The 27531-nt window shown below is 43.7% G+C and overlaps 1 protein-coding gene across 13 annotated transcripts in view; it reads right to left on the bottom strand.

Moving 5' to 3' along the window:
- Positions 1-27531, bottom strand: part of meis2a (Meis homeobox 2a) — a 102569-nt gene that overhangs the window by 34334 nt on the left and 40704 nt on the right. For 8 of the 13 annotated variants that reach the window (XR_015512420.1, XR_015512421.1, XM_087288508.1 and 5 more), the window contains 1 exon segment: positions 25919-26064. Coding sequence is in view for 10 of the 13 variants with exons in the window: in XM_087288508.1 (XP_087144634.1) it covers positions 25919-26064 (146 nt within the window). In the remaining 3 variants the exon portion in view is untranslated. 13 annotated transcript variants of the gene reach the window in all.

Below are 27531 nucleotides of genomic sequence, written 5' to 3'. Positions count from 1 at the left end.
ACATGCACATGAAAATATATGCATATATACATACACACAAATGAACACACAAACAAATGAACACACACAAATGAATACACACACAAATGAACACACACACAAATGAACGTACATATACATGTGAAAATATACACATATGCACACACACACAAATTAATTCATACACACATACAAACGCACACATGCAAAAACCCACATACACAAACAAACACACACACACACACAAGTGAACACACACACACACACACACAGATGAAAATATATACATATGCACACAAACACAGACAAATACACACAAATGAACACACACACACATGAACACACATACATACATACATACACAAATGAAAATAAGCACATATGCACACACACACACACACACACAAATTAATTCATACACACATACAAACACACACATCACATACACATGCAAAAACCCACACAAACACACACACACACACACACACACACACAGATGAATATGCACATCTGCACACGAACACACAAATAAATACACAGAGACATACATATACACATGCACACGTACACACACAAATGAACACACACAAATAAAAAATATACACATGCACACACACACACACAAATAAATACATACACACATACATACACACATACAAACAAACACCATGAACACATATATACATAAACACAAATGCACACACACAAAAATGTGCACACATGCAAACACACACACATACAAACATATTACACACACATTAACACATGCAAAAAACACAAACAAAACAAACTCATACACATGCACACACTCAATCATAATGACAAACACACCTACATTCATATTCATACACACACACACACACACACACACACACACACTGCTCATGCCGTATCCTAAGTGGGTGAATTCTGACCCTGAGCTCTGGAGGTTTAATTAAAGGGAACTCTTCAGGAATGCGTCCAATTAATCAGAAAACAACTGTAAGACTGAGCAAATAATGAAGCAGCAGAGAGTCAGATTCCTGCTCATACACACCGCCACTAACATCATCAACAGAGACACATGATAATGCCCACCACAGATACATTGCTGGATTGCTTAGTGCTGACATAAGCTTGGCAACACGACTGTGTGTGTACGTGTGTGTGTGTGTGTGTGTGTGTGTGTGTGTGTGTGTGTGTGTGTGTGTGTCTGATTCTCTTACAGACAGCAGAAGATTTAATCATTCATAATCAGTCATTTATTATATATAATTAGATATATTTTTATATATATTATATGTATTTTTTTATTCTATAAAGCTCTGATCACATTACATAAAAATTCCAATCAATATATTATTATTAATGATAAGTTTTTTATTTTAAAATATTTATAAGATTTTAGTTATTTATTTTAACTATATGTGCATATATACACACACTTTCCGGCCACTTTATTAGGTACACCTGTCCAAATGCCAGTTTACACACATTTCTTATCAGCCAATCACATGGCAGCAGCTCACTGCATTTAGACATGTAGACATGGTCAAGACGATCTGCTGCAGTTCAAAGCGAGCATCAGAATGGGGAAGAAAGGGGATTTAAGAGATTCTGAACGTAGCATGGTTGTTGCTGCCAGACGGGCTGCTCTGAGTATTTCAGAAACTGCTGATCTTCTGGGGTTTTCACGTACAACCATCTCTAGGCTTTACAGAGAATGCTCCGACACAGAGGAAATATCCAGTGAGCGGCAGTTCTGTGGGCGCAAATGCCTTGTTGATGAGGCCAGAGGTCAGAGGAGAATGGCCAGACTGGTTCCAGCTGATAGAAAGGCAACAGTAACTCAAATAAGCACTCGTTACAACCGAGCTCTGCAGAAGAGCATCTCTGAACACACAACACGGCCAACCTTGAGGCGGATGGGCTACAGCAGCAGAAGAGCACACCGGGTGCCGCTCCTGTCAGCTAAGAACAGGAAACTGAGGCTACAATTCACACAGACTCACCAAAACTGGACAATAGAAGATTGGAGAAACGTTGCTGCTCTGATGAGTCTCCATTTCTGCTGACACATTCAGATGCTCGGCTCACAATTTGGCCTCAACAACATGAAAGCATGGATGCATGATCCGTGATGCTTTATGTTAAATCTATGCCATGAAGGATTAAGGCAGTTGTGAAGGCAAAAGAGGGTCCAACTCGATACTAGTAGGGTGTACCTAATAAAGTGGCCGGTAAGTGAATGTATATATATTTATTTATTTTAGTTTGTCCGGTTAGCTCGTCATGTTATGACGGCAGAGCGGAGGCCCGGAGGAGGAGCCAGGCAGCGTTCAAGACCAGGGAAGAGCGGTTCCAGAAATCAGGTAAGACAAAAAACAGAATCCAAAAAATAAAGCGAAAGAGTTCGTAACAGAGCGAGAATGACATGAAATCCGAAAACACGGTCAAAATCAGAGCGGGGCTTTTCTTTTTCTGCACAGCTTTCGTAAATCGTTGCTTGGGCTTAAGCCTGGTTTATACTTCTGCGTTAAGTGATCGGTGTAACCAACGACGCATTTATAGTTCTGCTGCTGTCTCTGTCGGTCTGCATTAACACTTCTGAAACACTAGTTGGCAGTGAGATGTAAATGCTCCTCTGTGTCGAGTTTCTTCGCTGCTGTTTTGTTTTCCTGAACATTTCAGGACTGTGGTGAAAAACTCGCTCATTTTGAGGCAGGAACCGGCGGGAACTTTAACTATGAGGTAAACACAAAACAAAAGCTCCTTCACGGGACTCCACACTTGTAAACAATCGCTCCATCAGGCTCGCAACATTCACGCGGCTCTCGGTCCCGCCCAGACTCGTCAGCGCTACCAAGCCGACCAATCACAGAGCTTTCGCGACGCGTCGTTGCGACGTGTAGTTAAATTTTTTAAAAGGTGCACTTCAGCGATGCTTGACGGCCACAACGAAGGGCTATGCGTCAACGCCGTAGCATACGTGTAAGTTTGACGCAGAAGAATAAATCAGCCTTTAGGGAGCAAGGAGGAGGAGGAGGAGGAGGAGGAGGGCGGCTGATTGGCTGGCCACCCAGTCAATCGTTCAGTCATTCAGCCAGCCGGTCAGTCAGACAGACGGCCGCTCGACAGCGGCCTCCGGTGGCTTTTTACGCGAGAACAGTGCGCTCGAGAGACGCTCGAGACGCGAAAAAGAGCGAAAATCGGATTCGCGTAAACAAAAACTGCACCTCCCGGGACGTATTACGATTTTAAAAAGGAGGCGTGGCACCTGACCCCACCCCTAACCCCAACCGTCATTGGGGGATGAGCAAATCGTACGAATTAGATCGTACGAATTCATACGAATTAGCCACTAAATGAAAAAGTTACGAATTGCCGTGAGATTGTGTTGGTTATTTCTGCTCTTTCTCTCAGTTTATATTGAGTGTTTGTGTGTTTCCATCAATCTCCAATAAGCTACACATTATGTCTGAGTGTTTAATGTCATTAAATCAAGGGATAAACGCTGCACGTCTCCTCCAGCCACCACAAACCCAATGATCTGAACAACCCAGAGACACGTTACAGCAGCGAGATCACATTATATCCAGACAGAGGAATGAAAAAACTACAAAAATAAAGCAGAAATCACTTAAAACCCTTCATCCCCAGCTTTAGATATCCTGACCACAGACACGATACACCGCAGATCCAGTTTCCCTGAGCTCCGCTGCACAAATCACTGCAAATACACTCAACCCAGGGGTGGAAAACGCTAGTGAATGCGCATGTGTGTGTGATTTTCATTGCATTTATTAAACACGCTGCACTTTAAAGGGTTAGTTCACGCACAAATTAAGTACGTAGGATAATCTTCACCCCATAGTCAGGTTATTTCGCCTGCTTTAATGATAAAACTCTCTTCATTTTGACTCGTTATTTCTGAAAGCAACACTATATGCTTTACCTATCGAGAAAACGCTGACTGATTTAAGAGTTTGTAGGTGTTTAGACAAGAAATGAGTCGTTTCTCTTGGTGTACACCGTCTATGAAGCACCCAAACTCATCGTTCTGTAAATACAGCTGTGAAACCAGAGTAATGTGCATCCGGGTGACATCTCAGGTCGAGTCCAGCGCTGTAAAATGAGGCATCAGATGACAAAACAAGTGAAACCCGAACGCAGCACTACCTTTTCCATCAATTATTCACAGTGTCCAGCGGTGTGCATGACACGCTAACAGCACGGCGGAGAGTAAACTTAGCATGAGAGATCACAGAGAGATTGAAAGTGTTCCTGTCGCTTTAAGCTCAATCAATAGAGTGAATTACTGAGAGCCGGGGAGACGCACCGACCGAGCGGCCGGCCGCAGAATGCGGAGAGATGCAGTCTATAAATTATCAGGCAGAAAAATGAGCAGCTTATTTTATTGCAGATGCCAGCGAGAGCCGGAGATCCAATCAGCTGTTAATTACGCTGCAGCCCGTTAATGGCACCCGCTGCTTTCTGCTGCCTGAGCTGTTATTACCAGCACACACACACACACATATATATATACACACACTATACACACACACACACACACATATATATATATACACACTATACACACACACACAAATACACACATATATACATGCACTCAATGACATACACACGCACACAAACACACACATAATCACATACATACACACGCACGCACACACACACACAAATACACACACATATACACACACTCAAAGATGTACACTCGCACACAAACACACACATAATCGCATACATACACACATATACACACACACATATACACACACACATACACACACATATACACGCACTCAATGACACACACACATAATCGCATACATACACACATATACACACACACATATACACACACATACACACACACACAAATACACACACATATACACGCACCCAATGACATACACACGCACACAAACACACACATAATCGCATACATACACATACACACACACACACACACAAATAAACACACATATACACACATATATATACACAAACATACAAACACATATACACACATACTCAATCCCATACGCACACACACACATACACACACTCAATGACATACATACACACACAAACACACACATAATCGCATACATACACACACAGACACACACACACACACACACACACACATAAACACACATATACACATATATATATATACACACAAACACATATACAAACATAGTCAATCCCATACGCACACACATATACACAGATACTGAATCGCATACAAACACACATACAAGCAAACACACACATATACACACACTCAATCACATACACAAACAAACACACATATACAAAAATACACACATATACACGCACTCAATGACATACACACACACATACTTATATACAAACACACACATACACAATCACATACATACACACACAGACTCTCATTCATGCATTTACACACACACACACGCACACATGCACACACACAAACATATGTACAAACACACACTTACACTGACGCACACACTCACACACAAACACAGACTCATACAAACACACATACATACATACAGACATATACACACATTCATATTGACATACACACATATATACATACACACACACACTCATGTGTGCACACACTCACTCATGCACACGCAACAAACACACATTCATATTCACCTACACACATACATTACACACACACACACGGCTGTGGAAGGAGTCCTCTGGGATGTGTCAGTGCATCATACAGTCCACAGCAAGTGCATGTGGGCTGCTTTTATTTCCCAGAGTGCATGTGTGTGTGTGTGTGTTTGTGTGTGTGTGTGTGTGTGTGTATATGTGTGTGTGTGCACGTGTGTTTGCACTCTATTGTCTAAATTACAGGGTGTGATGTGCTCTTCACCGCAAGTTGAAGTAACGTAGAGCCTGAACCCTCAGTGCCCCCAAACACACATCAACCCCCCTTCACACACACACACACACACACACACTCTCTCTCCCTCTCCCCAGCGGAGCGGCTGACCGTGCGCTTGATGAATGACTTCATCAGTACGAGGCCAGACTGCAATGAATTAAAGAGTCCTGCAAGCCTAATGAAACCCAGCACATCCCCCCGCAGACCCCTCGCACACTACCCAGACTAGAACAACTAGTGCACTGAATGATGCACTGCAGTCCTGAGGTGTGTGTCATAATGCAACAATGCATGTTTAAACGCACAAACATAATGCAATATACTGTGATGCAATGATACACACTCAGCGGCCACTTTATTAGGTACACCTATGCTCCTTTGGACCCCCGATTCAGCAAGCTACTGGAGATATTCCTCAGAGGTTTTGCTCCATATTGTCATGATAGCATCACACAGTTGCTGCAGATTTGTCGGCTGCACATCCATGATGCCAATCTCCAGTTCCACCACATCCCAAAGCTGCTCTATTGGATTGAGCTCTGGTGACTGTGGAGGCCATTTGAGTACAGTGAACTGATCGTCATGTTCAGCAGTCTGAGATGATTGAGCTTTATGACATGCTGCGTTATCCTGCTGGAAGTAGCCATCAGAAGATGGAGACACTGTGATCATAAAGGGATGGACATGGTCAGCAGCAATACTCATCAGAGCAGCAACGTTTCTCCAATCTTCTATTGTCCAGTTTTGGTGAGTCTGTGTGAATTGTAGCCTCAGTTTCCTGTTCTTAGCTGACAGGAGCGGCACCCGGTGTGCTCTTCTGCTGCTGTAGCCCATCCGCCTCAAGGTTGGACGTGTTGTGTGTTCAGAGATGCTCTTCTGCAGAGCTCGGTTGTAGCGAGTGCTTATTTGAGTTACTGTTGCCTTTCTATCAGCTGGAACCAGTCTGGCCATTCTCCTCTGGCCTTATCAGCAAGGCATTTGAACTGCCGCTCACTGGATATTTCCTCTGTGTCGGAGCATTCTCTTTAAAGCCTAGAGATGGTTGTGCGTGAAAACCCCAGTAGATCAGCAGTTTCTGAAATACTCAGAGCAGCCCGTCTGGCAGCAACAACCATGCCACGGTCAAAGTCTCTTAAATCCTCTTTCTTCCCCATTCTGATGCTCACTTTGAACTGCAGCAGGTCCTCTTGACCATGTCTACATGCCTAAATGTGCCATGTGATTGGCTGATTAGATATTTGCATTAACAAGCAGTTGCACAAGTGTACCTAATAAAGTGGCCGGTGAGTGTATACACTAATGGGAATGTGCAATAGATCGCTTTACACTCAATCAGGGATATTTTAAATGCACAAACACAGATATCATAAAGAAAAAATGTGTATTCTGGCATCATTTAATCACTCTAATTGTTTAAAAGCGATTTAAATGTCTTTCTTTAAACACGAAAGAAGATATTTTGACAAATGCTAAGGGAAAAATTGACTTCCTGGTGATTTTTGTCTTGTTTCCAGTCTAAATATCTCAAAAATCTTAAATCAAGAGGCATTTCTAGACAAGCAAAGCATATAGTCTTGTTTCCAGAAATAATTTCTAAAAAAAAATGGTGATTTTTTACCCAAAAAAAAAAAACAAGAAAATAATCTGCCAATGGCATTTCAAAGTTTCATCCCAGCAGCATTGTCAGATTATTGTGCTTGTTTTAAGGAAAAACTCTTATTTTTGACACATTATTTCTGAAAACAACACTATATGTATTCCTTGTCTAGAAAATGCTTCTTGATTTCAGATTATTTACACATATTTAGACTCGGAACAAGACAAAACCCCACGTAAGAAAAGCTTTTAGCTCGATGCTAACATGCTAACAACGTTGTCAACCCCAAACCATGTGATTTACATTTCTGTTCTGATCTGAGCCGGAAGAAAGAGGGCATTTTCTCATAACTCCGTCGTCTCCTGCCAACAGTTTCAATTATTCTGCAAGTACTCCATCATGGCTGAAGGATTTGAGTTTCCCCGCGACGCACAGCTCAAATTGACTGTGATCGTGTCTGTATGTTTAATCAAACTGAGCGCAGCAAGATAACACAGACTCCCAATAAAATCAATCAAAGCACAGAATGACATTTTAATATCAGCTATGCAGAAATGCGCAGAAAGATTGGCACATTTTAAATTTAGAGAGGCTGTTAATAATGCATTTACATACGTGTGTTTCTGCAAGAGCGATATTCCAGCCAAATGAAGGCTGCTGCAGCTTTATTTTGATAAGGTGGATGTGAATATACTGTAATATATTGCATTTCATTCAGCTCAGTCCCTTTATTTATCAGGGGTCGCCACAGTGGAATGAACCGCCACCTATTCCAGTATGTGATTTACGCAGCGGATGCACTTCCAGCTGCAACCCAGTACTGGGAAACGCCCATACACACTCATTCACACACTTACTCATACACTACGGCCAGTTTAGTTCCCCTATAACGCATGTGTTTGGACTGTGGGGGGCACCTGGAGGAAACCCACGCCAACACGGGGAGAACATTCAAACTCCACACAGAAACACCAACTGACCCAGCCGAGGCTTGAACCAGCAACCTTCTTGCTGTGAGACCACAGTGCTGACCACTGAGCCATCATGTCACCCAATATTGCATGATATAATGCAAATTCATGAATATTTGTCATATGATGTGCATTTGGCATGAAGCGCCTACTGCAGTGAACAGATTTGTTCAGAAAGTTAACTTCGATATTGAAATGATTCAAAATACAGAGAAAATTAAAGGAATTGCTTTGTTTTTTGCTTGTTTTAGGAAAAAAATTCACTTCATTTTGATTCATTAATTATGAAAACAAACTTAAATAACAAAAAAATAAAATAAAATAAATAAATAAATATATATATATATATATATATATATATATATATATATATATATATATATATATATATATATATATATATATATATATATATATATATTTATTTATTTATTTATTTATTTATTTATTTTTGTGTCGGCTTAGTCCATTTATTAATCTGGGGTTTGCCACAGCGGAATGAACCGCCAACTTATTCAGCACATTTTTACATATCGGATACCCTTCCAGCTGCAACCCATCTCTAGGAAAACACAGGAAACCAACGCGAACGCAGGGAGAACATGCAAACTCCACACAGAAACACAAACAGAGCCGAGGATCAAACCAGCGACCCAGTGACCTTCTGGCTGTGAGGCAACAGCACTACCTACTGCGCCACTGCCTCGCCCAGTCCTGATCAAAGCTACTAAATTGCTTAGAAAATTCTGTGATTTTAATTCTTTAATTGGCAAATTCGTGAATGATGTCACTGATTTGGTGAAAAAAAGCACACAAAATGACGTATTTTCAATGTAAAAAGTAATTTTGGACTGGATTTTTTTTACCGTTTATCACAGTCTCGGACATTGTGTCACAGTCTTGGCACAACAGGCCTTCATCCGACTCTGGCATACATCATGTGGGCCAAACATGACCCAGGTTTGACAGAGGTGGCACTGTCTTTAAGGCGGCATGGGCCAGATGTCAAATGTAGTGTTTGGCCCAGATGTTAAAAATTGTTATGTGGGCCATGTAAGTGTAATGTAAATACATTAAAACTACTGTTTGAGTAAAGAAATGTTTTGATTGCATTTCCATCATCCTGTTTGCATCATCTAACGGCCTTATTTTAAGCCAGGATACAATCAACATTAATTAATCAATTGTTTCCTGTGTGTTGCAAAATAACCAAATTTGACCTGCATCACATATGATTTATTAACCAAATTATTAGTTTATAATTCATATTATTATTATTATTATTATTAACCAAAACTAACCATTACATTATTAATATGCCTAAAGTACAATGCTTCATGGGTTTATCAATGTCATTGCAGTCGTGACACACCAAATAATGACAATGGCCAAACATGGTCTATAGCTGGTCCAGTTCTGGGTTATTAACTTGGCTGAGACTAGGCCCAGATATGCTTCATGTTTGGCCCTTATATGGAAGCCAGACTTGGTCCAGACATGAACCGTAATTCACTGCGTAATTCACATCAAAAGCTGATCGTGTGGGCCAGAGCTGGGCCGGAGACATGTTGCTATGTGGGTAGTGACATCCATGCTGTCTTTTTGTTAAAACAGTTTCCATTTATGTGGCTTCAAAGGGGCACCTGGAGCCCAGCGCGCCGTGAAAAGCTATTGAGGAGAGCAGCTAGACGTCCACTATATCGCTCTTTCTCTCTCTCTCCGTGGCCCCACAACAATCGGCTGGCTCGCTGGACCGCCGCCAGCCCCCCCGTTTGCTCTACACCAATAATTTATGTTCAGTGAAGATGGTGCAAGGTTCTAGAGCGGCTCTAGCTATCAATTTGCCTGCCAAGCAAACTGTTGCCCCGCAAAAACATGGATTGGCAAGGCCAGGCGGAGAGAGAGAGCAAGAGAGAGAGGAGGGGGGGGCTGGCGGGCACCCCCGTGAGGTTGGCCTGGAACGCAGTTGCTGAGGGTAAACAAGCATTAGCGCTAAAAATCAATCACTCCCATTCTCAAGGCCGTCAGAGAGAACCGCACTGGGGAACAAACACACACCCACTGCAAGTCAGAGATACACACGCAGCCAAGTACACACAGCGAAATGCACACCGAGAGATACAAACAATTAGGGGGAAGTTTTGCTCTTTAGCGGCTGTTGTTAGCGGTAACTGCTCCAGCAGCTGACATGTGCTCTCTCAGTTATGATTCTCCTGAAAAACAGCATCTACATGAAGCCAACAGCAATAAAAGAAAGCCCTGCACCTCCTTAGATGGAGTAATCAATGCACAAATGATTGTGCGTTGAGGTTCGCTACTTAGGGATTGCTCACATCGCTAACTCTGACGAGAGAAATACACCTAAATACGAGAATTCTAGTGTATTCAGTGTAATTATCTTAAAGCTAGCGTGTTGATAGCCTTTTAAACTGTATGCTTTCATATTTCTGCAAGAAAATCTCTTAAAACTAGAGTTAGTAAACTGGAGAATTCATCCCAACTTTAGATTTGAAATGAGCCAAAGCATTTAACCTGAAAACAAGATTACTGTATGAATTAAACCAGGATTATCGACACGTTATTGTTCAGATGAACACTTTACAATGCAGCATTATTGCTTACTTCTCAAAATATACTAAACAATACATGTGCATTTTGTCACTAAAGAAAAAGGTTTAAGTGTGATTAAGCATTTTAAATGAGGCTACTACACCTAAAATAGACTTAGAAATACAAAGGTCTCAAATTATGATGGTTGAAGCCCCACTGAAGAAGAAGGGAGCCCTTGATTTGCTGATGAATCAATTTGCGATATGACGCAGGAAATGCCTCTTTGCATTATAATTTCTCTCGTCGATAATGTGAAGTATTCCTTTCGGTTAACTGCTGATCAAAAACAGTGACGCCGGTGCTAACCTGGGACTCAGAGTGACTGTAGCCCAATCAGAATATTGAACAGGGTGATCAGATGCTCCAATTTTCCCAGGACAGTCCCTTATTTCGGCACTACCGCGAGAACCGTCCAGCCAAAGGTAAGCTAACCAAGCTCATCGTAGAACAAAAAATAAAACTCAAACAGTCTTCATCATGGAGACGCTTATTGTACATTTAGAAACAGAAGCTGGGAACGGCAGAATCAACTGAATGGACAGAAGCGCTGTCTCGGCTGCGTGGCAGTTACAGCCGGACTCAAACCAGAGCGCACCACACAATCCTTCCATCACACAATATAACCAAGACAGTGTGCGAACAAATCAAACAGACTACACAGGCAGTTTTCAAGCATACAGAGTCTCTATCGCAACTAAATTTACTCAGTTAGCTTTACTTTGCCCCTTTTATGAAAGTGACAGTAATAATATGGAGCAATGACATGTTGGCGCTGACTTCCATCAGACAATATGTCTGATGCCAAAAATAAATAAATAAATAAATTAATTAATTAATTAAATAAGTATGCTAGCCTTCTGTAACTCAGAAGACCACAGTAAGCTATTTTGTATATTTGAAGCATGGATATTAAAGATATTATATCATTAGGGATTCATGGTCAGCTGAAGTTGTAAAGACCCTTTTTAAAGGTAAACCCCTATTCAAAGTATTTATTTTAAAGCATTAATTTAGGAAATGAAATTTTTTTGTTTTGTTTTGCTGATTTTTGCAGCCTGCTTGAAATTAGAGTTCACGTTATGTCATTATTTAGTTTTGTAAAAACTATTTTAGTATTTTAATAAAATAGAAAAAAATATATATAATACTCAAATATAAATTAAATGGTAAAAAACAGTTTGATAATATTATTAATTAGTAAAGTATTAATAATAATAACAATAAGAATAATAAGAACAATAACAACATTTTATATATATATATATATATATATATATATATATATATATATATATATATATATATAATGTTGTTGTTGATGTTCTTATTATTCTTATTGTTACTATTATTAATACTTTATAATAATTAAGAAAAACAACAACAGCATTATATATATATATATATATCTATATATATATCTATATCTATATATATATATATATATATATATATATATATATATATATATATATATATATATATATATATATATATATATATATATATATATAGATACACTTTTGTGAGGCCAAAAAATTAAAAGGTGCGCCCTTGAATTTGCTATAGCCCCAGGGCCCAATGTGTTCTTAATACGGCCCTGTTGTCATGAAGCTAAATTAGCATGTAAAACGCCTACATTTAAGCTTACCTAAGTAATAAAATAATTGAAAAACAGTCTAATAATCTTACACAATCTGACCTTGTATGGTATTTCATACATCAAGATCAGGAAATTTCGTTGGCCAGAAATAAGATTGTAACTCTCGACTAGAGAAGAGTTTTCATGGTGTAGTGGTGATGCCTGACTCGACAAGCTCCTCTAATAAGAGCGAGTGTTTAAAGAGTGTAAAGCGCTGGGGTTTTGTGTAGACCTTATGACTTGGACACTATGTGTGTGTGTGTGGATGTGGCCCTCAGCCATAGTGATGAGGCTAGTTAATCATCAGATCAGGTTCATGGCTTCTCTTACAGACGCGGCCAGCCGGCTCTTTCAAGGGGAGGAACCTGATCTCCATGTCCTTGCGTAGGGAAAGGGGAACAGAAGATAGACTGAATCTCCTCTCATCCTCTTAACCCTCTGGCTTTAGGGTGTACATTTGACCAAATTAAAGTCTCACCACAACCGCCCTAGAATTTCTCTTTCCATCCAATCAGTCAAACACCTCTGGGCCAGGAGTTGAACTCTATGTATGCAACAGGTTCCATCATTGAGGGGTTAATTTTGTTGGCATGCACATGCAGGGATGTTTTGAAGCGTTCATTTCAGGCCGGAATTATGGAAAGTGAACGGGAGCGAGCAAAGAAGGAGTCAGATGACACTACGAGCTGTCAAAGTCATGTGACCGCCGCTCCTGCTCAGGGGCAAATTGGCAAATCAAGTAGATAAACATGACCTGAGTTCACACTGTAAAATGAAAGCCTGTGAAATGAGGCAAACAACCTGCTGGCCTCACAGCAAAAATAACAATAATGAAAAAATCTGGCCTCCGAAATATAGACAACAGTGCATTACTCATCTGACATACCGAAGGAGCACAGAGCAAGGATTCTCTCTTGTCACTGCCTTTATCGCTCTTCGTTGACTTGATTAGTCTAGATGGCACCCATGAGCAAAAGAGCGGTGACCTCATGGGTCACGTTCATTAGGCCACTGGGCTACCACCTAGGGCTTGCCACTGTCTGGCCCCAACCTTCCCACAGGGCAAGACTCGCGCTATTCTTTAATATATTTTGCCTGTGTGAGCTCGAGAAAAAAAAAGAGAGATGTTCATTATTCGAGGGGTCTGTGGACTGAGAACAGTAATGTTGTCCAAAAGGCCACTGGGCAGCCAAAGAACAACAGGGTCGTTCTCCTCGCAGGCAACAAAGTAGTTCAGCAACCCTTTAATATTCCAGCCAAACCCTTTTAAGCAAGTAGGTCTTGGCAGCACGCAGTATTGTGAGAGTTCCTTTGTGTTGCTTCTGAGGCTGAAGGACAAGGCAGTAGCGCTGGCTGATTTAAGATACGCACATGTAGCTCAGTTTAAAAGATACTCAGTTATTTCCCACATAGATACATTTCTCTGGCCCAGCTTTGGCCCACGCAATCAGGTTTTGCTTGGCCCACATGCCGCAGTGAATCACGGTACATGACTGGACCAAGTCTGGCTTTCAGACAAGGGCCAAACATGGTCAACTCTCAGCCAAGTTAATAAGTCATATCTGGGCCGGAGAGGTTGGTGTGTTACGACTGCAATGAAATTGATAAACCCATGAAGCATTGTGCTTTAGGCACACTATGGGTGTGCTTTTTCTCAAAGCGACCTGATTGGTAGGCCTTTTTTCTTTGCTCAAATAATTTTTAATGTATTTTAAAAGTGGGTCAAGACGGTCCAAACTTACATGGCCCACATTTCAATTATCAACATCTAGGCTAGGGCGAGGCAGTGGCACAAAGTGCTGTCGCCTCACAGCAAGAAGGTCGCTGGTTCGAGCCTCGGCTCAGTTGGTGTTTCTGTGTGGAGTTTGCATGTTCTCCCTGTGTTGGCGTGGGTTTCCCCCACAGTCCAAAGACATGTGGTACAGGTGAATTGGGTAAGCTAAATTGTCGGTAGTGTGTGAATGAGTGTGTGTGGATGTTTCCCAGAGTTGGGCTGCGACTGGAAGGGCATCCGCTGTGTAAAAACTTGCTGGATAAGTTGGCGGTTCATTCCACTGTGGCGACCCCGGATTAATAAAGGGACTAAGCCGACAAGAAAACAAATGAATGAACATCTAGGCTAAATACTACCCAAATCTTGTGTGCCACCTTAAAGACGATGCCACCTCTGCCAATGGCAGTGCCGAACGAATGCCTCCCGTGCCAGCTTTATGCCAAATCTGAGCCAGAACTGAGTTCTCTTGATGAAAAGAACGCTTGTTTACACACGCCGTCTCTGTAGCTTTGTTTGAGAGCAGCAATTATGGGCATGTTAGTAGTCACCAAAACAATCCAGAGCTCTAAATCTGTTAGGTCATGTTTAATTTCTTAACATAGCAAATTCAAGAATCAAATCCCACAGTAGAGGAAATCTCGACGTTTAGCCATTAGCTGGGAATGCGGAGCAACCAAGCAGCCGGCAAACAGCTGCAGGGGTAATTTCCTGTAGGTTAATGATGCTAAAAATGTAGAAGTCAAGCATGGCGCCCGTTTAGCTGGCTCTCTGCGAGAACTAAACAATGTATTAGCATAAAGAGGCAGCCATGAGGCTTTTCAGTGAAACGATCCAGCAGGACAGAATAAGCCCACTTGGCCTAAGATCTCTCACGGTCATGTTCGCCGAAACCTTTTGAGACAGCTGATGGAGCCAAAGCAAACTTCAGTTCTGTTCTTCACACAGGGCTGTGCTGCCTCAGTCAGGACCTCCCGTCAGTGCTACACATTCAGGCGGTGGATTGCTGTGGGCCTTGGGGACTCCCCGCTCTTGATGCTCAAGACTAAAGGATGTATGAAGACTTTTAATGGCTCTAAGAGGAGTAAAGCCGAGGAACAGAGCAAAGGGCCTCTTTTAGGTGCATTCCAGCTGCCTGCGGTCTCCCCATAGTGCTCAATCCTGCCCTAAAGCCTGCCGACCTCTGACCTGACTGACCGGCGTGGCTGTGGGCTTCTCGTTTGTTACCGACTTTATCCACTGACAAAGCAAGCAGGAAACTGGCAGCTACCCAACAATCCCATGAGAGGATGACCAACAGCTTGCTCAGCTTACCGTTTATTAGTGGATGGGGGTCAATCGCCAGCACAAATAAGAAATGTAGCCTGTTTTAAGCCAACAGTTTCCTGACGAATCTGCACAGGTCGAAAAGAAGTTCGTAGCCAAAAAAAAAAAAGGTTGCTAGGGATTGCGACCTTGAGTCTATCGTGGTAGATTAACAACCCTAACGGTAGTTGCGCAATAACTGCAGGGTTGTTCAAGCCCCAAAAGGAGCGATTCATGACAGGATTGAGTTTCCCTATCGCTGTGTCTTTGAGGAAGGAACATGACCCCGCATTGCTCTGGGTGGACTGTCTCTGTAGTAAATGTACTGTGGGTCCGTTTGGATACGAAGGCATCCACTAAACTGGCAAGCAGAAAAGTACATGTGAGTCCTAGCTCTGTCTTTCTTCTCTCTGCACTTTGCATGGTGCGCGCTAAGGCATCAAAGGGAGCTTCAGTAATCCAAACACCGTCGTTACTCTGAAAGTTTACGCGCTGCCCTGGAGGGAGAGATAAAAAGGGATTGTCAGGATCCACTTACAGCTTTTTGGGCTGATCCAGGCCACAAGCAAAAGCACCGTGAGCTCAAACGCAGCAGAGTGCTGCTGCTTCACTGGACTCCAGCAGGACGGAAGAGCAAAGGGAGGTCATTAACCTCTGCGACTAAAATGCACTCAGATGGCTCCCTGCTCTGGAGGCTGATGACAAGCGTCTGTGTTCTTTTCAACAACTTGTTGAGCTGTCTCCACCCCCACCACCTGCCCCCACCTCTGAAACCAACACCAGCCATCCCCATCTCAGGAATGTAACCCAAGCCCCGCTTCTCTCCAATCACTTTGCGGAGAAGATTGCTTGAGGTGTAGGACAGCTGTTGTTGTGTTCTTTCCATTGTGCGTTTGCGTGTATTTTCTCGGGCATTGCTTCTAACCGTTCCTATTTACTCAGTCCTCGACTGCAATCTGCAGTCATGTTTGACGGACAGGAATCGAGCGGCATGCCTCTGTAATGGCCATGCCATTGAGGGTTGGGCTGTGTAGAGGAAGATCTAGTGCACGAGTCATTATAGCACACTGATACCAAACGAAGCTGAGAGAATTCAAATTGAAGCTCTGCAGGGCGAGAAAAAAACTGTTTCCCATCAGGTTTTCAATGTGGTTCCTCACCTTTAACTTCCGAGTTTAGACTCTTGGGAGGGACTGGGCCATAAGGCTGTCTGTCTGCTGATTCACATAATGTCTCAGGAAGCTATTTTCCTGAAAGAGCCCACCCCCTCTCACACTTTCAACACTGTCGTGACAGAGGAGAGCAGAATGGAGATGCATGGTACAGTCGGACGCTTCTATATTTTGCAAACAGAAGGCATGCCAGAGGTGTCCGCTTGTCCAGAGACCTATAGGAATTAATGCAAATTTATTATAAGATACTGAGAGTAGGGCGACGTGGTGGCGCAGTAGTTAATGCTGAGAGAAAGTCGCTGGTTCAAACCTTGACTGGGTCAGTTGGCATTTCCAGCCTGATCTCATGAGAAAACGCAAGTATTTTACATTTTGCCAGTTTAGTGGCCAATTCGTACGAATTCGTACGAGTTCAGTTGTACGAAATTGTACGATTTTAAAAAGGAGGCGTGGCACCTAACCCCACCCCTAAACCCAACTGTCATTGGGGGATGAGCAAATCGCACTAAATGGTACAAATTAGATTGTACGAATCCATACGAATTAGCCACTAAATGAAAAAGTTACGAATTGCGAATTGTTACGAAGATTGTGTTGGCATTTAAGTGTGGAGTGTGCATGTTCTTCCCGCATTCGCGTGGGTTTCCTTCGGGTGCTCCGGTTTCAAGTCCAAAAACATGCGGTCATACCCGTCAACATTCGATTGCTTTTCTAACTTTTTATGATCATTTAAGATGAAATTAGTTGTGTTAAAAAAAACCCAGCAAGATCGACATCTTTAGATGTTATTATTATTAATTATGTGTATGTATGTTTAAACACGCACCCAAAACCCAAACTTTTGCTCTGCTTCAAATCGTGTGTACAGAATCCGTCTATTTATCACTATGGAGAGCGTCAGCTGACAGTCACGCGCTGCTATATGACTATTTTGAGGATTGCATTTGAAGGGGAGACGGCACCTGTAATAAAACGGAAAGGGAATCCCGATGTTTTTATATTTATTTCAAAGTGTTTTCATGTCTAAACAAAGTGAAAGCACCAGACAAATTTAAGAGCAAGGGCGCCCCCTGGTGGTTCGCCAGTATGGGTTGCGTAAAAGGAGGCTCGGCTCTTTAATTTTTATTTGCCACCCTTCAGAGAAAGACTGAAAATGCGGGAGAAATACAGGAACATACCTTTATGGCATGATAGCAGGATGGAACTGTGAAATATGGGAGAATCCAAGGAAAAACGAGAGGGTTGACAGGGATGTATGCGGTACAGGTGAAATGGGTAAGCTAAAATTGTCCGTAGTGTATATGTGTGAATTAGAGTGTATGAGTGTTTACCAATGATGGACTACAGCTGGAAGGACATCCGCTGTGTAAAACTTGCTGGATAAGTTGGCGGTTCATTCCGCTGTGGCGACCCCAGATTAATAAAGGGACTAAGCCGAAAAGAAAAGAAACCATCTCTGCTTCTGATGTTGTTCAACATTTGCATCGCAGTCATCCAGCCTCATGGTAAGGTTGGTAAAGCTACGCAGCAAAATTGCTAACATCTGCAGAGTCCCCTCCACGTGTCGATGATTTGTCTTTGCTTAAGCACATTTTCCTAGCTGCCACGGCCTGTTTGAAAAGCATACTCCACATTTGTTTACTTAATTCTGCGCAAACCATGCCTTAAAGAGATTCCTCGCCGTTAGAGTCCAGATAACGTAAAATGATGCGTGAAGTCCTGCCTTCCTTTCCTCCATAGGCTTCATTACTTTTTAATATGTGTGCAGGAAGAGGGGAAAATGGCGTGGAGATAATCAATGGCACAGAGGCGGTAGCCCATTAATCTCCCCATGGATTCCGTTCTAATATGCACACTTGCTTGGGCAAACATGGGCTCTGCTGTGGAGCACGTGTCTGCCTGGATGGGCCACTTAATGAAACAGCCAGCCTTCGCTTCCTTTTGAGGAGATTTTGCTGAATGAAAAATGAACTGTCCAAGGAGCCTCTGCGTTTTATCGAATTCAGGTGGGAGTTGTTCGTTCCCTGCGCGAGTGAGACAATGAGAGCAGCAGGCAGGAAATGGTCCGAGCACCCGAGCAGGTCCCTATGGAGATTTTATCAAAGATCCCTAATGCAAACAGCAGCACCGCTGACCGCGTGGAGGCACTCACAGAAAGAAAGGTGACCTGCAGCACTGAACCAGGACAGAGGAAGGAGATAAACATGGCACAGAGAGAAAAGGAGAGCCCGTTGAGGAGAGGAGGATGTATACAATGACTGAGAGTCGGGCGGCCCTGAAACCAGAGCTAACCGCTGGGCTCACCAGCCCTCCTCTCGATGCGCAAAGAGCCACCTGTGAACAGAATTAGCAGCGGTGGCTGTCTCCAAAGGTAACCGAGATACACCTGCGGGGATGAGCTTGCTCATCACGCACAAGTGTCGTCAGACGGGAGGAAGAAAGAGGAGGAGAGAAGTAATCTGAGAGAGAGAGAGGGTGGGCGGCCTGGCAGCCACAAACATAAGGACAAACACTAGTGATTGTACAGCATAAGCCAGGGTGAAGTTTGATTTTTTTTTTTCATGTTGGAGGGTAGTTGGAGGGTGAAGAAAGACAAAAAGCCGTGGCTAAGAGGATTGCGAGGCTGGGATAGTGCACACTGGAGCCCCGAGGTGGCAGAGATTTGTGCCTGTATGGAAATGTATGATTCACCCACCCAGCAGCTCGCTCCACTGCCGTGAACACGCCATACTTCATTTGCTGGCGATTATGCGGGTTGCTGGCCCTCTAAGCCCCTTTGAACTTGTAATTGCCGCCGGTTTTAAATAATGAACATTAAGGGAGATTCAGAAGAGTGTGTGTAATTACAGGTTTTCCCTCCTTTTCTTCTGCTCTCCGGCTGAAGAGGAGGAGGAGGAGAAAGAAGGAGGAGGTTCTGCTTGCTGAAATCCGTAGCGTCTCGCCAAGTCTCTTTATCTAAATCGCTGTAGATTTCGAGCGGGGATTGCCGTGCCCTGGAGACATTACAACTACCGCAATCTGATCAATATTCACATGCGTTCACATGTGGAGCCGAACACGCTCCGGTTTGATTAGGATAGTGGATTTTCTTTTATTCATCTCTGCTTGTTTTGCATCGGCATTTTGCTGATATTTAGCTAAAGGTTCTACTCATCGTGAACATTCCCGCATGAGCTGAACGGTGAGGATCGGAAGCTGGCACTGTGCTGGCATGAGCGACGGAAGGCCTCGGTTTGCCAGCGTCCTGGGAGGCTGGAAGGAAACCACTGCAAATCGTGCGTTTTGTTTGTTGCCTTTGATGCGCCGCTCGAGATGTGAGAAGATACTGTGCAGTCACGGCGCTCGGTCGTCATTGTGAAATAGCAGAAAGGAGGTGCAGACAGAGCTCAGAGGGAGGCCCGTGAGGAGAAGTGCTGGAAAAACAAAACAGAATAAAAACAGCAGCAGAGAATGGGCGGGAAGATCACAGAGCAGAAATAGAGCTCTGGGATTCAGAGGAGCGCCAGTCCCCTGACAAACTAAACAGAGAAACACAGTCTGGTTTTGATTTTTGCTCCAAACACACACACACACACACACACACACGCGCAGCCATCCTATCATAGTTTTCCATTTCTATGTCTGAGCTGTTTCTTTGACCACACCTCCAGTTCCTCCTTCTGTTCGTTCATGAATACACTCCAAGTCTATGAATTGATTTTGCCACAGTGAAAGCAGGTAACGTTTCTAGGACAGGATTTTACAAGCAAATTATAATAATGCTGAGCAAGTTAGTTAAACCTTTCACACATGCATTACTGGAGCTCTTGTTTTCAGGTCAGAGCACATGCACTCCCCTCCACACACACATGCATGCATGGAACAGCGTGTTCCAGCCTGTCCAACTGTCTTTATTAACACTGACTCAGTCTGAGTATGTAGAAACATTCCAAGTGCCGGCAAGGTCATCCCTCACCTGACAAAGACTTTCATCTACAGCAGCATCAACTCATGATAACCACATGTAGTCTTACAAGACATACACAATGATGCTCAAAGACAATCTCAAGACAAAGGAACTCCTAAACAACACAGGTAAACTGAATAATGCAAGTGCCAGACATCAGAGATCACGATTATAATCAAAGCAATCATATTCACATTAATGGCCACTGCACTGATCCACGCCTCAGGCATGTTTGGGATGCTGCACAACTTGATGGTAAATGCCAAAGCCTCTTCCAAGGCACAGTGATCACCACGTTTCCTTGTGCATATATGCACTCAAATGCAAACAGAACTGTTTAATGTAGCTTCATTTGTGATATTGTGCAAATTAGCCACTAAATCAAAAGGTTAAGAGTTGCTTTGAGATTGCAATGGTTATATAGAGTTAAAACCAGAATTGTACACACACACTCTAAATAAAGGAGCATTAGCATTTTTTTTTAAATGTCTGATGGTGAATTATACTAAATGGTTACTATTTTAGGTCTGTTAGGATTACCTAAATGATTTACATTTGTGAAATGCCAGAATAATCAGAGGATTTGTTTATTAATTTCTAGACAGTCAAAAGTTTACACACATTTGCTTGGTATTTTTTTAACGTTGCTTTTAAGCTGTATAACTTTGGTCAGATGTTTCGGGTCTCCTTCCAAGCTTCTCACAATAGTTTGCAGGAGTTTTGGCCCATTCCTCCTGTCAGAATAGCTGTAACTGAGCTAGATTTGTAGGCTGTCTTGCTCGCACAAGCTTTTTCAACTCTGCCCACACTTTCTCTATAGGATTCAGATCAGGGCTTTGTGATGGCCACTCCAAAACATTCGCTCTGTTGTCCTTAAAGCACATTTGAGCTAATTTGGCAGTGTGCTTAGGGTCATGGTCTGCTTGGAAGACCTATTTGTGCCCAAGTATTAATTTCCTGGCTGATGCCTTGAGATGTTGCTTCAGTATATCTCCATAATGTTCTGTCTTCATGATGCCATCTATGCTGTGTTACTGGTGACAGAGAGCAAACAAGCCCATGATAGATTAGCGTTGCCCTGCTGCAACCCCCCATGAGTACCACAAAACGACCTCACTGGGGTTTAAATAAGACCGCTGCAAAACAGCACACAGTGAGGGAGGATCCCTCTCCTGAGAAAGCCCAGAGTTTACATGTGGTGAGGGTGAAGAAAAACTACTGACCACATTTCATGTGTGTGTGTTTAAGAGAGAGAGAGAGAGCACAGACTTTTTTAAGTGTACATGTTTCGTTTTTTCCATGTCCATTGTTTGGAATGATTGTCAGATGTGCTGCAGTGGAAATGAATGCTGACGTGAATCAGACATGCAAGCAGCCGCAGTCACTGATCAGCCCAAATGTTTAGTCTGGGACCAGACTCATGACCGGGGCTGTTTGCTTTCCTGTGCGACTCTGCAGGCAGATCACTGACTGATCCTGTTTGTTTGTTGACACAGTTATTAGATGAGGTGAATCAAAGGTAGCAGAGGAGAAAGGAGCATGTGCCACTTTCTGACGTTTCCAACAACATGGTTTACATCAGGGGTCACCAATCTCAGTCCTGGAGGGCCGGTGTCCATGCAGGGTTTAGCGCCAACTTGCCTCAACACACCTACCCTGGTGTTTCAAGTATACCTAGTAAGAGCTTGATTAGCTTGTTCAGGTTTGTTGATTAGGGTTGGAGCTAAAATCTGCAGGACAGCGTCCTTTCTGGAACAAGTTTGGTGACCCCTGGTTTACATCCTCGGCTGATGTAAAAGCAGTGTTAAAAGGTACTAAACTAACCAATGAAATTTCACAACCTAGTAGATAAAGTAAACCCCCTATCTTATTCACCAATTACTTTTCAGTCTCTCCCTGAAATACAGAAAACCAATCCAAGACATTCCAAAGCCATCCCAGTTACTTCTTGAAGGTTTACAGAAGTGAAAGGACAGCACAGGCCTGGAGTGCTATCTTTGTATCTGAGTGCTTCCTGTTTTCATTGCAGGCTGACCCTCGTCTTAGCGGGAGACACGCTGAGGGCGCCAAACTGACTAATTGAGACGATGCAAAGTTTGTCTGCATTAAACTGTTGGGTGACCCCGCAGCTATGATGTCAGATCGGCGCTAGCCTGCTTCTCTCTCTCCGTGAGCTTTGTGGAACCTTCTACCCGCTCTCTCCTTCATTAAATATGAAGTCTAATAGAGTAACACACCCCACAGAGGAGTTTATCTTCCCGATAACATAAGCTCTGTGCCGTATGGGAAAGCTTACAGCAGCCAGCTGGGATTTCCTCCCGCTAATGGCACTGGAAGAGATCCAGAAAGCTCCAGGAGGAAGAGTGCATCTCTGGGGCTTCACGTTCAGCAAATTCTGACCTGGAATCTCCAGCTTTTCTGAAGCACTTCAGTCAGGTGGGGCATCTCATGCGGGCTCATCTCTGGCACCCCTCGGGGATGGTTTGTCGGCTGCCAGGCACCAGGAGGCTTCACCCGTGTAAGAGTGAGATCAGAGAGGGAAAGTGTTCCTTGGGAGCGGAGGCCATCGATTTTTTAGCCCACAGTTGTAACTGTTAGTTGTTTTGTGAGCGCGGGGGATGGAAATGGAGGGAGGGATGGGGGTTACGTCCTTTTGAGCCCCTCAGAATAGGTGACAATGGCTCAATGTTGGGAACATATGTAAAGGGACCCCCGCCGCTCATGGAAAAGCAGCTCCGCTTTGGCCCTGCCGTTGAGAAAATACAACCTCGCTGCTTTTCTTTTGCCCCCTCCAAAGAATGGTTGAATGGAGAGCTGCCGCTACGGGCCATTCAGGGCCAAAGTCCCCATGAATTCACCCGCGCACAAATGCATCCTGAACTGGAAAATACATTTGCTTAACAAATTAAAATAAAAGGCCTGATGTGTCAGTGTGTGGCACGGCAGTCCAGTGTAAAGGATTGTGCGGGAGGGCGGGGGGGGGGGCTGCGGTTGGTACTTTGGGATAATTCAATTAAGTCTCTTTGGTTGGAAATGGACTGAAAAAATAGAAAGGTGGGTTGGATTATTGCACACACACACACTCACACACACTCACACAAAAGAAAAACATCCCTAAAGATGATCGAGACTCGACTAATGAACATTTCTCCTCGGGTTTTTACATTGTTTGAAGTAATTCTAAAGGAAATAGCGGTGCATCTCGTCATGAATAGGGATCTCTTGAGCTGCCAGTGAGGACGCCTAATGATCTTTGAAAGAAGCGCGACATTCCTGCGTGATATGAAGCTGAGTAAATGAAGCGAGAGGCATTTGTGGGTAAAGGTAGGAGGTGGGTGGTTGACACCTCCCTCCGCACGGCTTTACACACTAGTGCGCCGAGCAGATCTGAGCACGAGAATGGGGACGACGAATGGAAAGAGCGCGAGAATAAAGAAAAACGTATTTGTCTCTCTGTCAACTGGGCAATAGTGGAGCCGGTCCGATCATGATGACAGTAATAACCGCTTGGAGTGCAGAGCCTCTGGTTATCCTGCAGCACTTTATAATGGATTTACAGCCCTTTTAATTAGCCTTCATTATTTTGGCTTGATCACTTCGTTCAAGGCCTGAGCATCGTCACTAGAGCCGTTTAAGGGATTGAATCCATGGTTGCAGGGCATGTCCCTAATACAAACATATCAGTTCTCAGTTTCTTCTGGAGCACACAATCATTCACGCGCTCTGGGATGGCGGTGCCTCCCTCTGAAACCTGACCCTTCCTGTCCTGATCGATATATCCTGAGCCGCGGATGATGTCGTGACATCAGAGAGGCCGATGGAAAACGACCTGCACGGCACCCCTCTAAACTCACAGCCCTCTGCTTGTGCAACAACAACCTATGCTGAAACCCAGAGTGGCCGGTCACTGTCAGGTAATCAGAAATACCTGCGTCAGCCTACATTTTTGTGAAACATTCTGCACATGTTTCACTGCACTTTCTAGTGGAAATGGCTGCTATGCAGTATGACAACAGCTGATCCCTTTCACTCTACTGATATCTGAGCACATACAACTGACAAATCTCCAGCGCCTAGACTGCAGCTCTGCACAGGAAGTTTGGCCAGAGGAGAAACGGTCGTGCCCAACTGAGCCTGGATTCTTTCTTTCACTTTGGTCGATTGGTGAAGTTTGCTCCTCCACTGTCTCCACTGGCTTGCTTGGTTTGTGGAGCTGCGCACTGATGGATTTACCCTTCAGTGTTTGGACTTTCAGCAGTGAAGATTAAACTAGAGGTCTGCATTCCCGCGGCTGTCCCGCGGGCGCCGCAGGACCCGACCAGATTTCTGCGGCGCGGGAATAAATTTCCGAATAAATCGCGGGAGCGGTCAGTAACAGGTTTAATTTGGGACGGGAGCGGGCTGTCTAGCAATATTGCGGATATTGCTATGCGAATGAGAGAGAGAGAGAGAGAGAGAGAGAGAGAGAGAGAGAGAGAGAGAGAGAGAGAGAGAGCTTATTTCCAGATAGCAAAATACACTCGGACCAGTTCCGGCTAGATTCTCACCTGCCAGAGACTTACTACTCAGCCCGGCTCCGGCTGCCGGACTCCGGATGCTTGTGGACTCACTGCCCGATTCCAGCCCGAATCAATCGGGCCAGATGCGGCGGCCGTACGCGAGCCGACGCTGCCGCATCCGCGCCGGAATCAGCCCGAGAGTAATGTGCGCTGCAGCCCGGAGCTGGCGCGACTCAGTATTTATTTACCTTTATATAAAACCTTTTGGTATTACATTGGTACTTGATACATGGTATTACAAGCCTTTGAGTTGATATAGCAGCAAACGCCTGTGTGTCTGCTTGGTGCTTGTGTGTGTGTTAGTGCGCGCGCGCGTATGAGAGAGAGAGAGATTTGTAATACAAACAATGCAGTCCCAGTGCTGTTGCCTCTCTCTCAACATCCAACCAGAGTCTCAGTAAAAGTTCTCAGCACTTGCAGCTCACTTGTATTCCCAAAGTTTAACACAAAAGAAGACAGACACTCACTGTGAGGTGCTGGAAAAGCCATGCCCGCATGATGTTGGTGGCGACCTTGGGGAAGATGCCGCGTTTTTTCTGCCGCTTTTTATCCTTGTCCGGATCATCGTCGTCACCCGTGCCAGGCGAGGCCACGCTGTTGTCTAAACCATCTCCTGGAAAAAAAGGAGAGCTTTTTAGAAACAACCTTGACATTGCACACTCAAATACAAAGACACCAGGATAAAATCTTGATCAGTGAATCTAGAAGCGATTAGATTAGCATGCTATAAGCACAGATAACTGCTGCATAAACACCCTAGCACGGTGCTTCATTTGCATATGACGAGCGATGTCCATCAGCATCTGTCTTGGGCCTGTGTGAGGGCAGGTCAGGTCTCTCCATAACCTACTTCCCAGACTTACTTTCTCCTCTGGCATTAATTGTGCATTAGCAAAAATGATTTACTTTTAAAAGTCAGTTATTTTTTCTTGGCCTTGGGCAAAAATGCCTTGAAAGCCTTCCTTCAGGGCATCTAAATTATGTATCTGAAAAAACTCCTGCACCACGCCGCAATATTCGACAAATTTACACTCGCACGTCGCTCTGTTTTTGGGGAGACATCAATCACACGCACCTATATAAGCAATAATCACGCATTAATATTGCAGCTAATCACTTGAAGGAGGAGTAAAGAGAACAGATCCGATGGGTGGCGTAATGGGATGCAAAATACATGAAGAGTACAAGGACAGTTGAAAGCCTTCTGTTTGAATCTATTATTTCGTTTCTCTGCTGTTGTTTTATTAGCCTCGCCACGCGGATCCTTGCTAATGATGTGGATGTGACCTCAGATGCACACAAGGCATGTTGGGGTTCGAACTTTCAGCAAATGCACAAAATCCATACTCATTCAATCTGCACGCTCTGCACACTCCGGTGACATCACTGAAGGTGAGTTGTGTTTTTGTGTGCCTTGCATTCCTTACACTGTGGGGACCAAATGTCCCCACAAGTATAGTAATACCAGTTAATTTTGATCATGTGTGGACTGTTTGGTCCCCATGATAAAAAAAATGGCTCATAAATCAGACAGAATTAAGTGTTTTTGCAGGGGTGTCAAACTCAATTCCTGGAGCGCCGCAGCTAAGTTAAGTTCCAACTCTGCTCCAACACACTTACCTGTAGGCTTCAAACAACCCTAAATGATTGAATTAGTCTGATCAAGTGTGTTTAAATAGGGTTGTACCTAAACTGTGCAGAGCTGCGGCCCTCCAGGAGTTCGAGGGTTTGTACTGTCTGTACAGTAGAAATGTCATTGGGAAGTCCCCATTAAGATAGCTACCCTTGTGTGTGTGTGTGTGTGTGTGTTTGGGAGTGTAAACTTGTCTTTGTGTTATGAGGGGACCATAGTGAGCTGTCCAGGCCAGAAGGTGGCCCGATTAATTTTATTGACGTTTCCATTTTCACTGCAACACGATAGCCAACTCCTCACAGCGGCCAGAGCGACCCGCGTATATTTACAGACTGACCCGTCGCTTCATTACCCTGCGGCCCCTGACCGCTGGAGGTGAAGCAGACACACGCAGACAGACGCTCACTGATAACCAAATCTATACCGACACAAATTAAACACTCACAC

This window comes from Danio rerio, chromosome 17 (assembly GCF_052040795.2).
Source record: "Danio rerio strain M-AB ecotype USA chromosome 17, GRCz13ab, whole genome shotgun sequence".
NCBI classification, from domain to species: Eukaryota; Metazoa; Chordata; class Actinopteri; order Cypriniformes; family Danionidae; genus Danio; species Danio rerio.
Note: the sequence above shows the minus strand (reverse complement) of the source record. Positions and strands in the feature narration are given on the sequence as shown.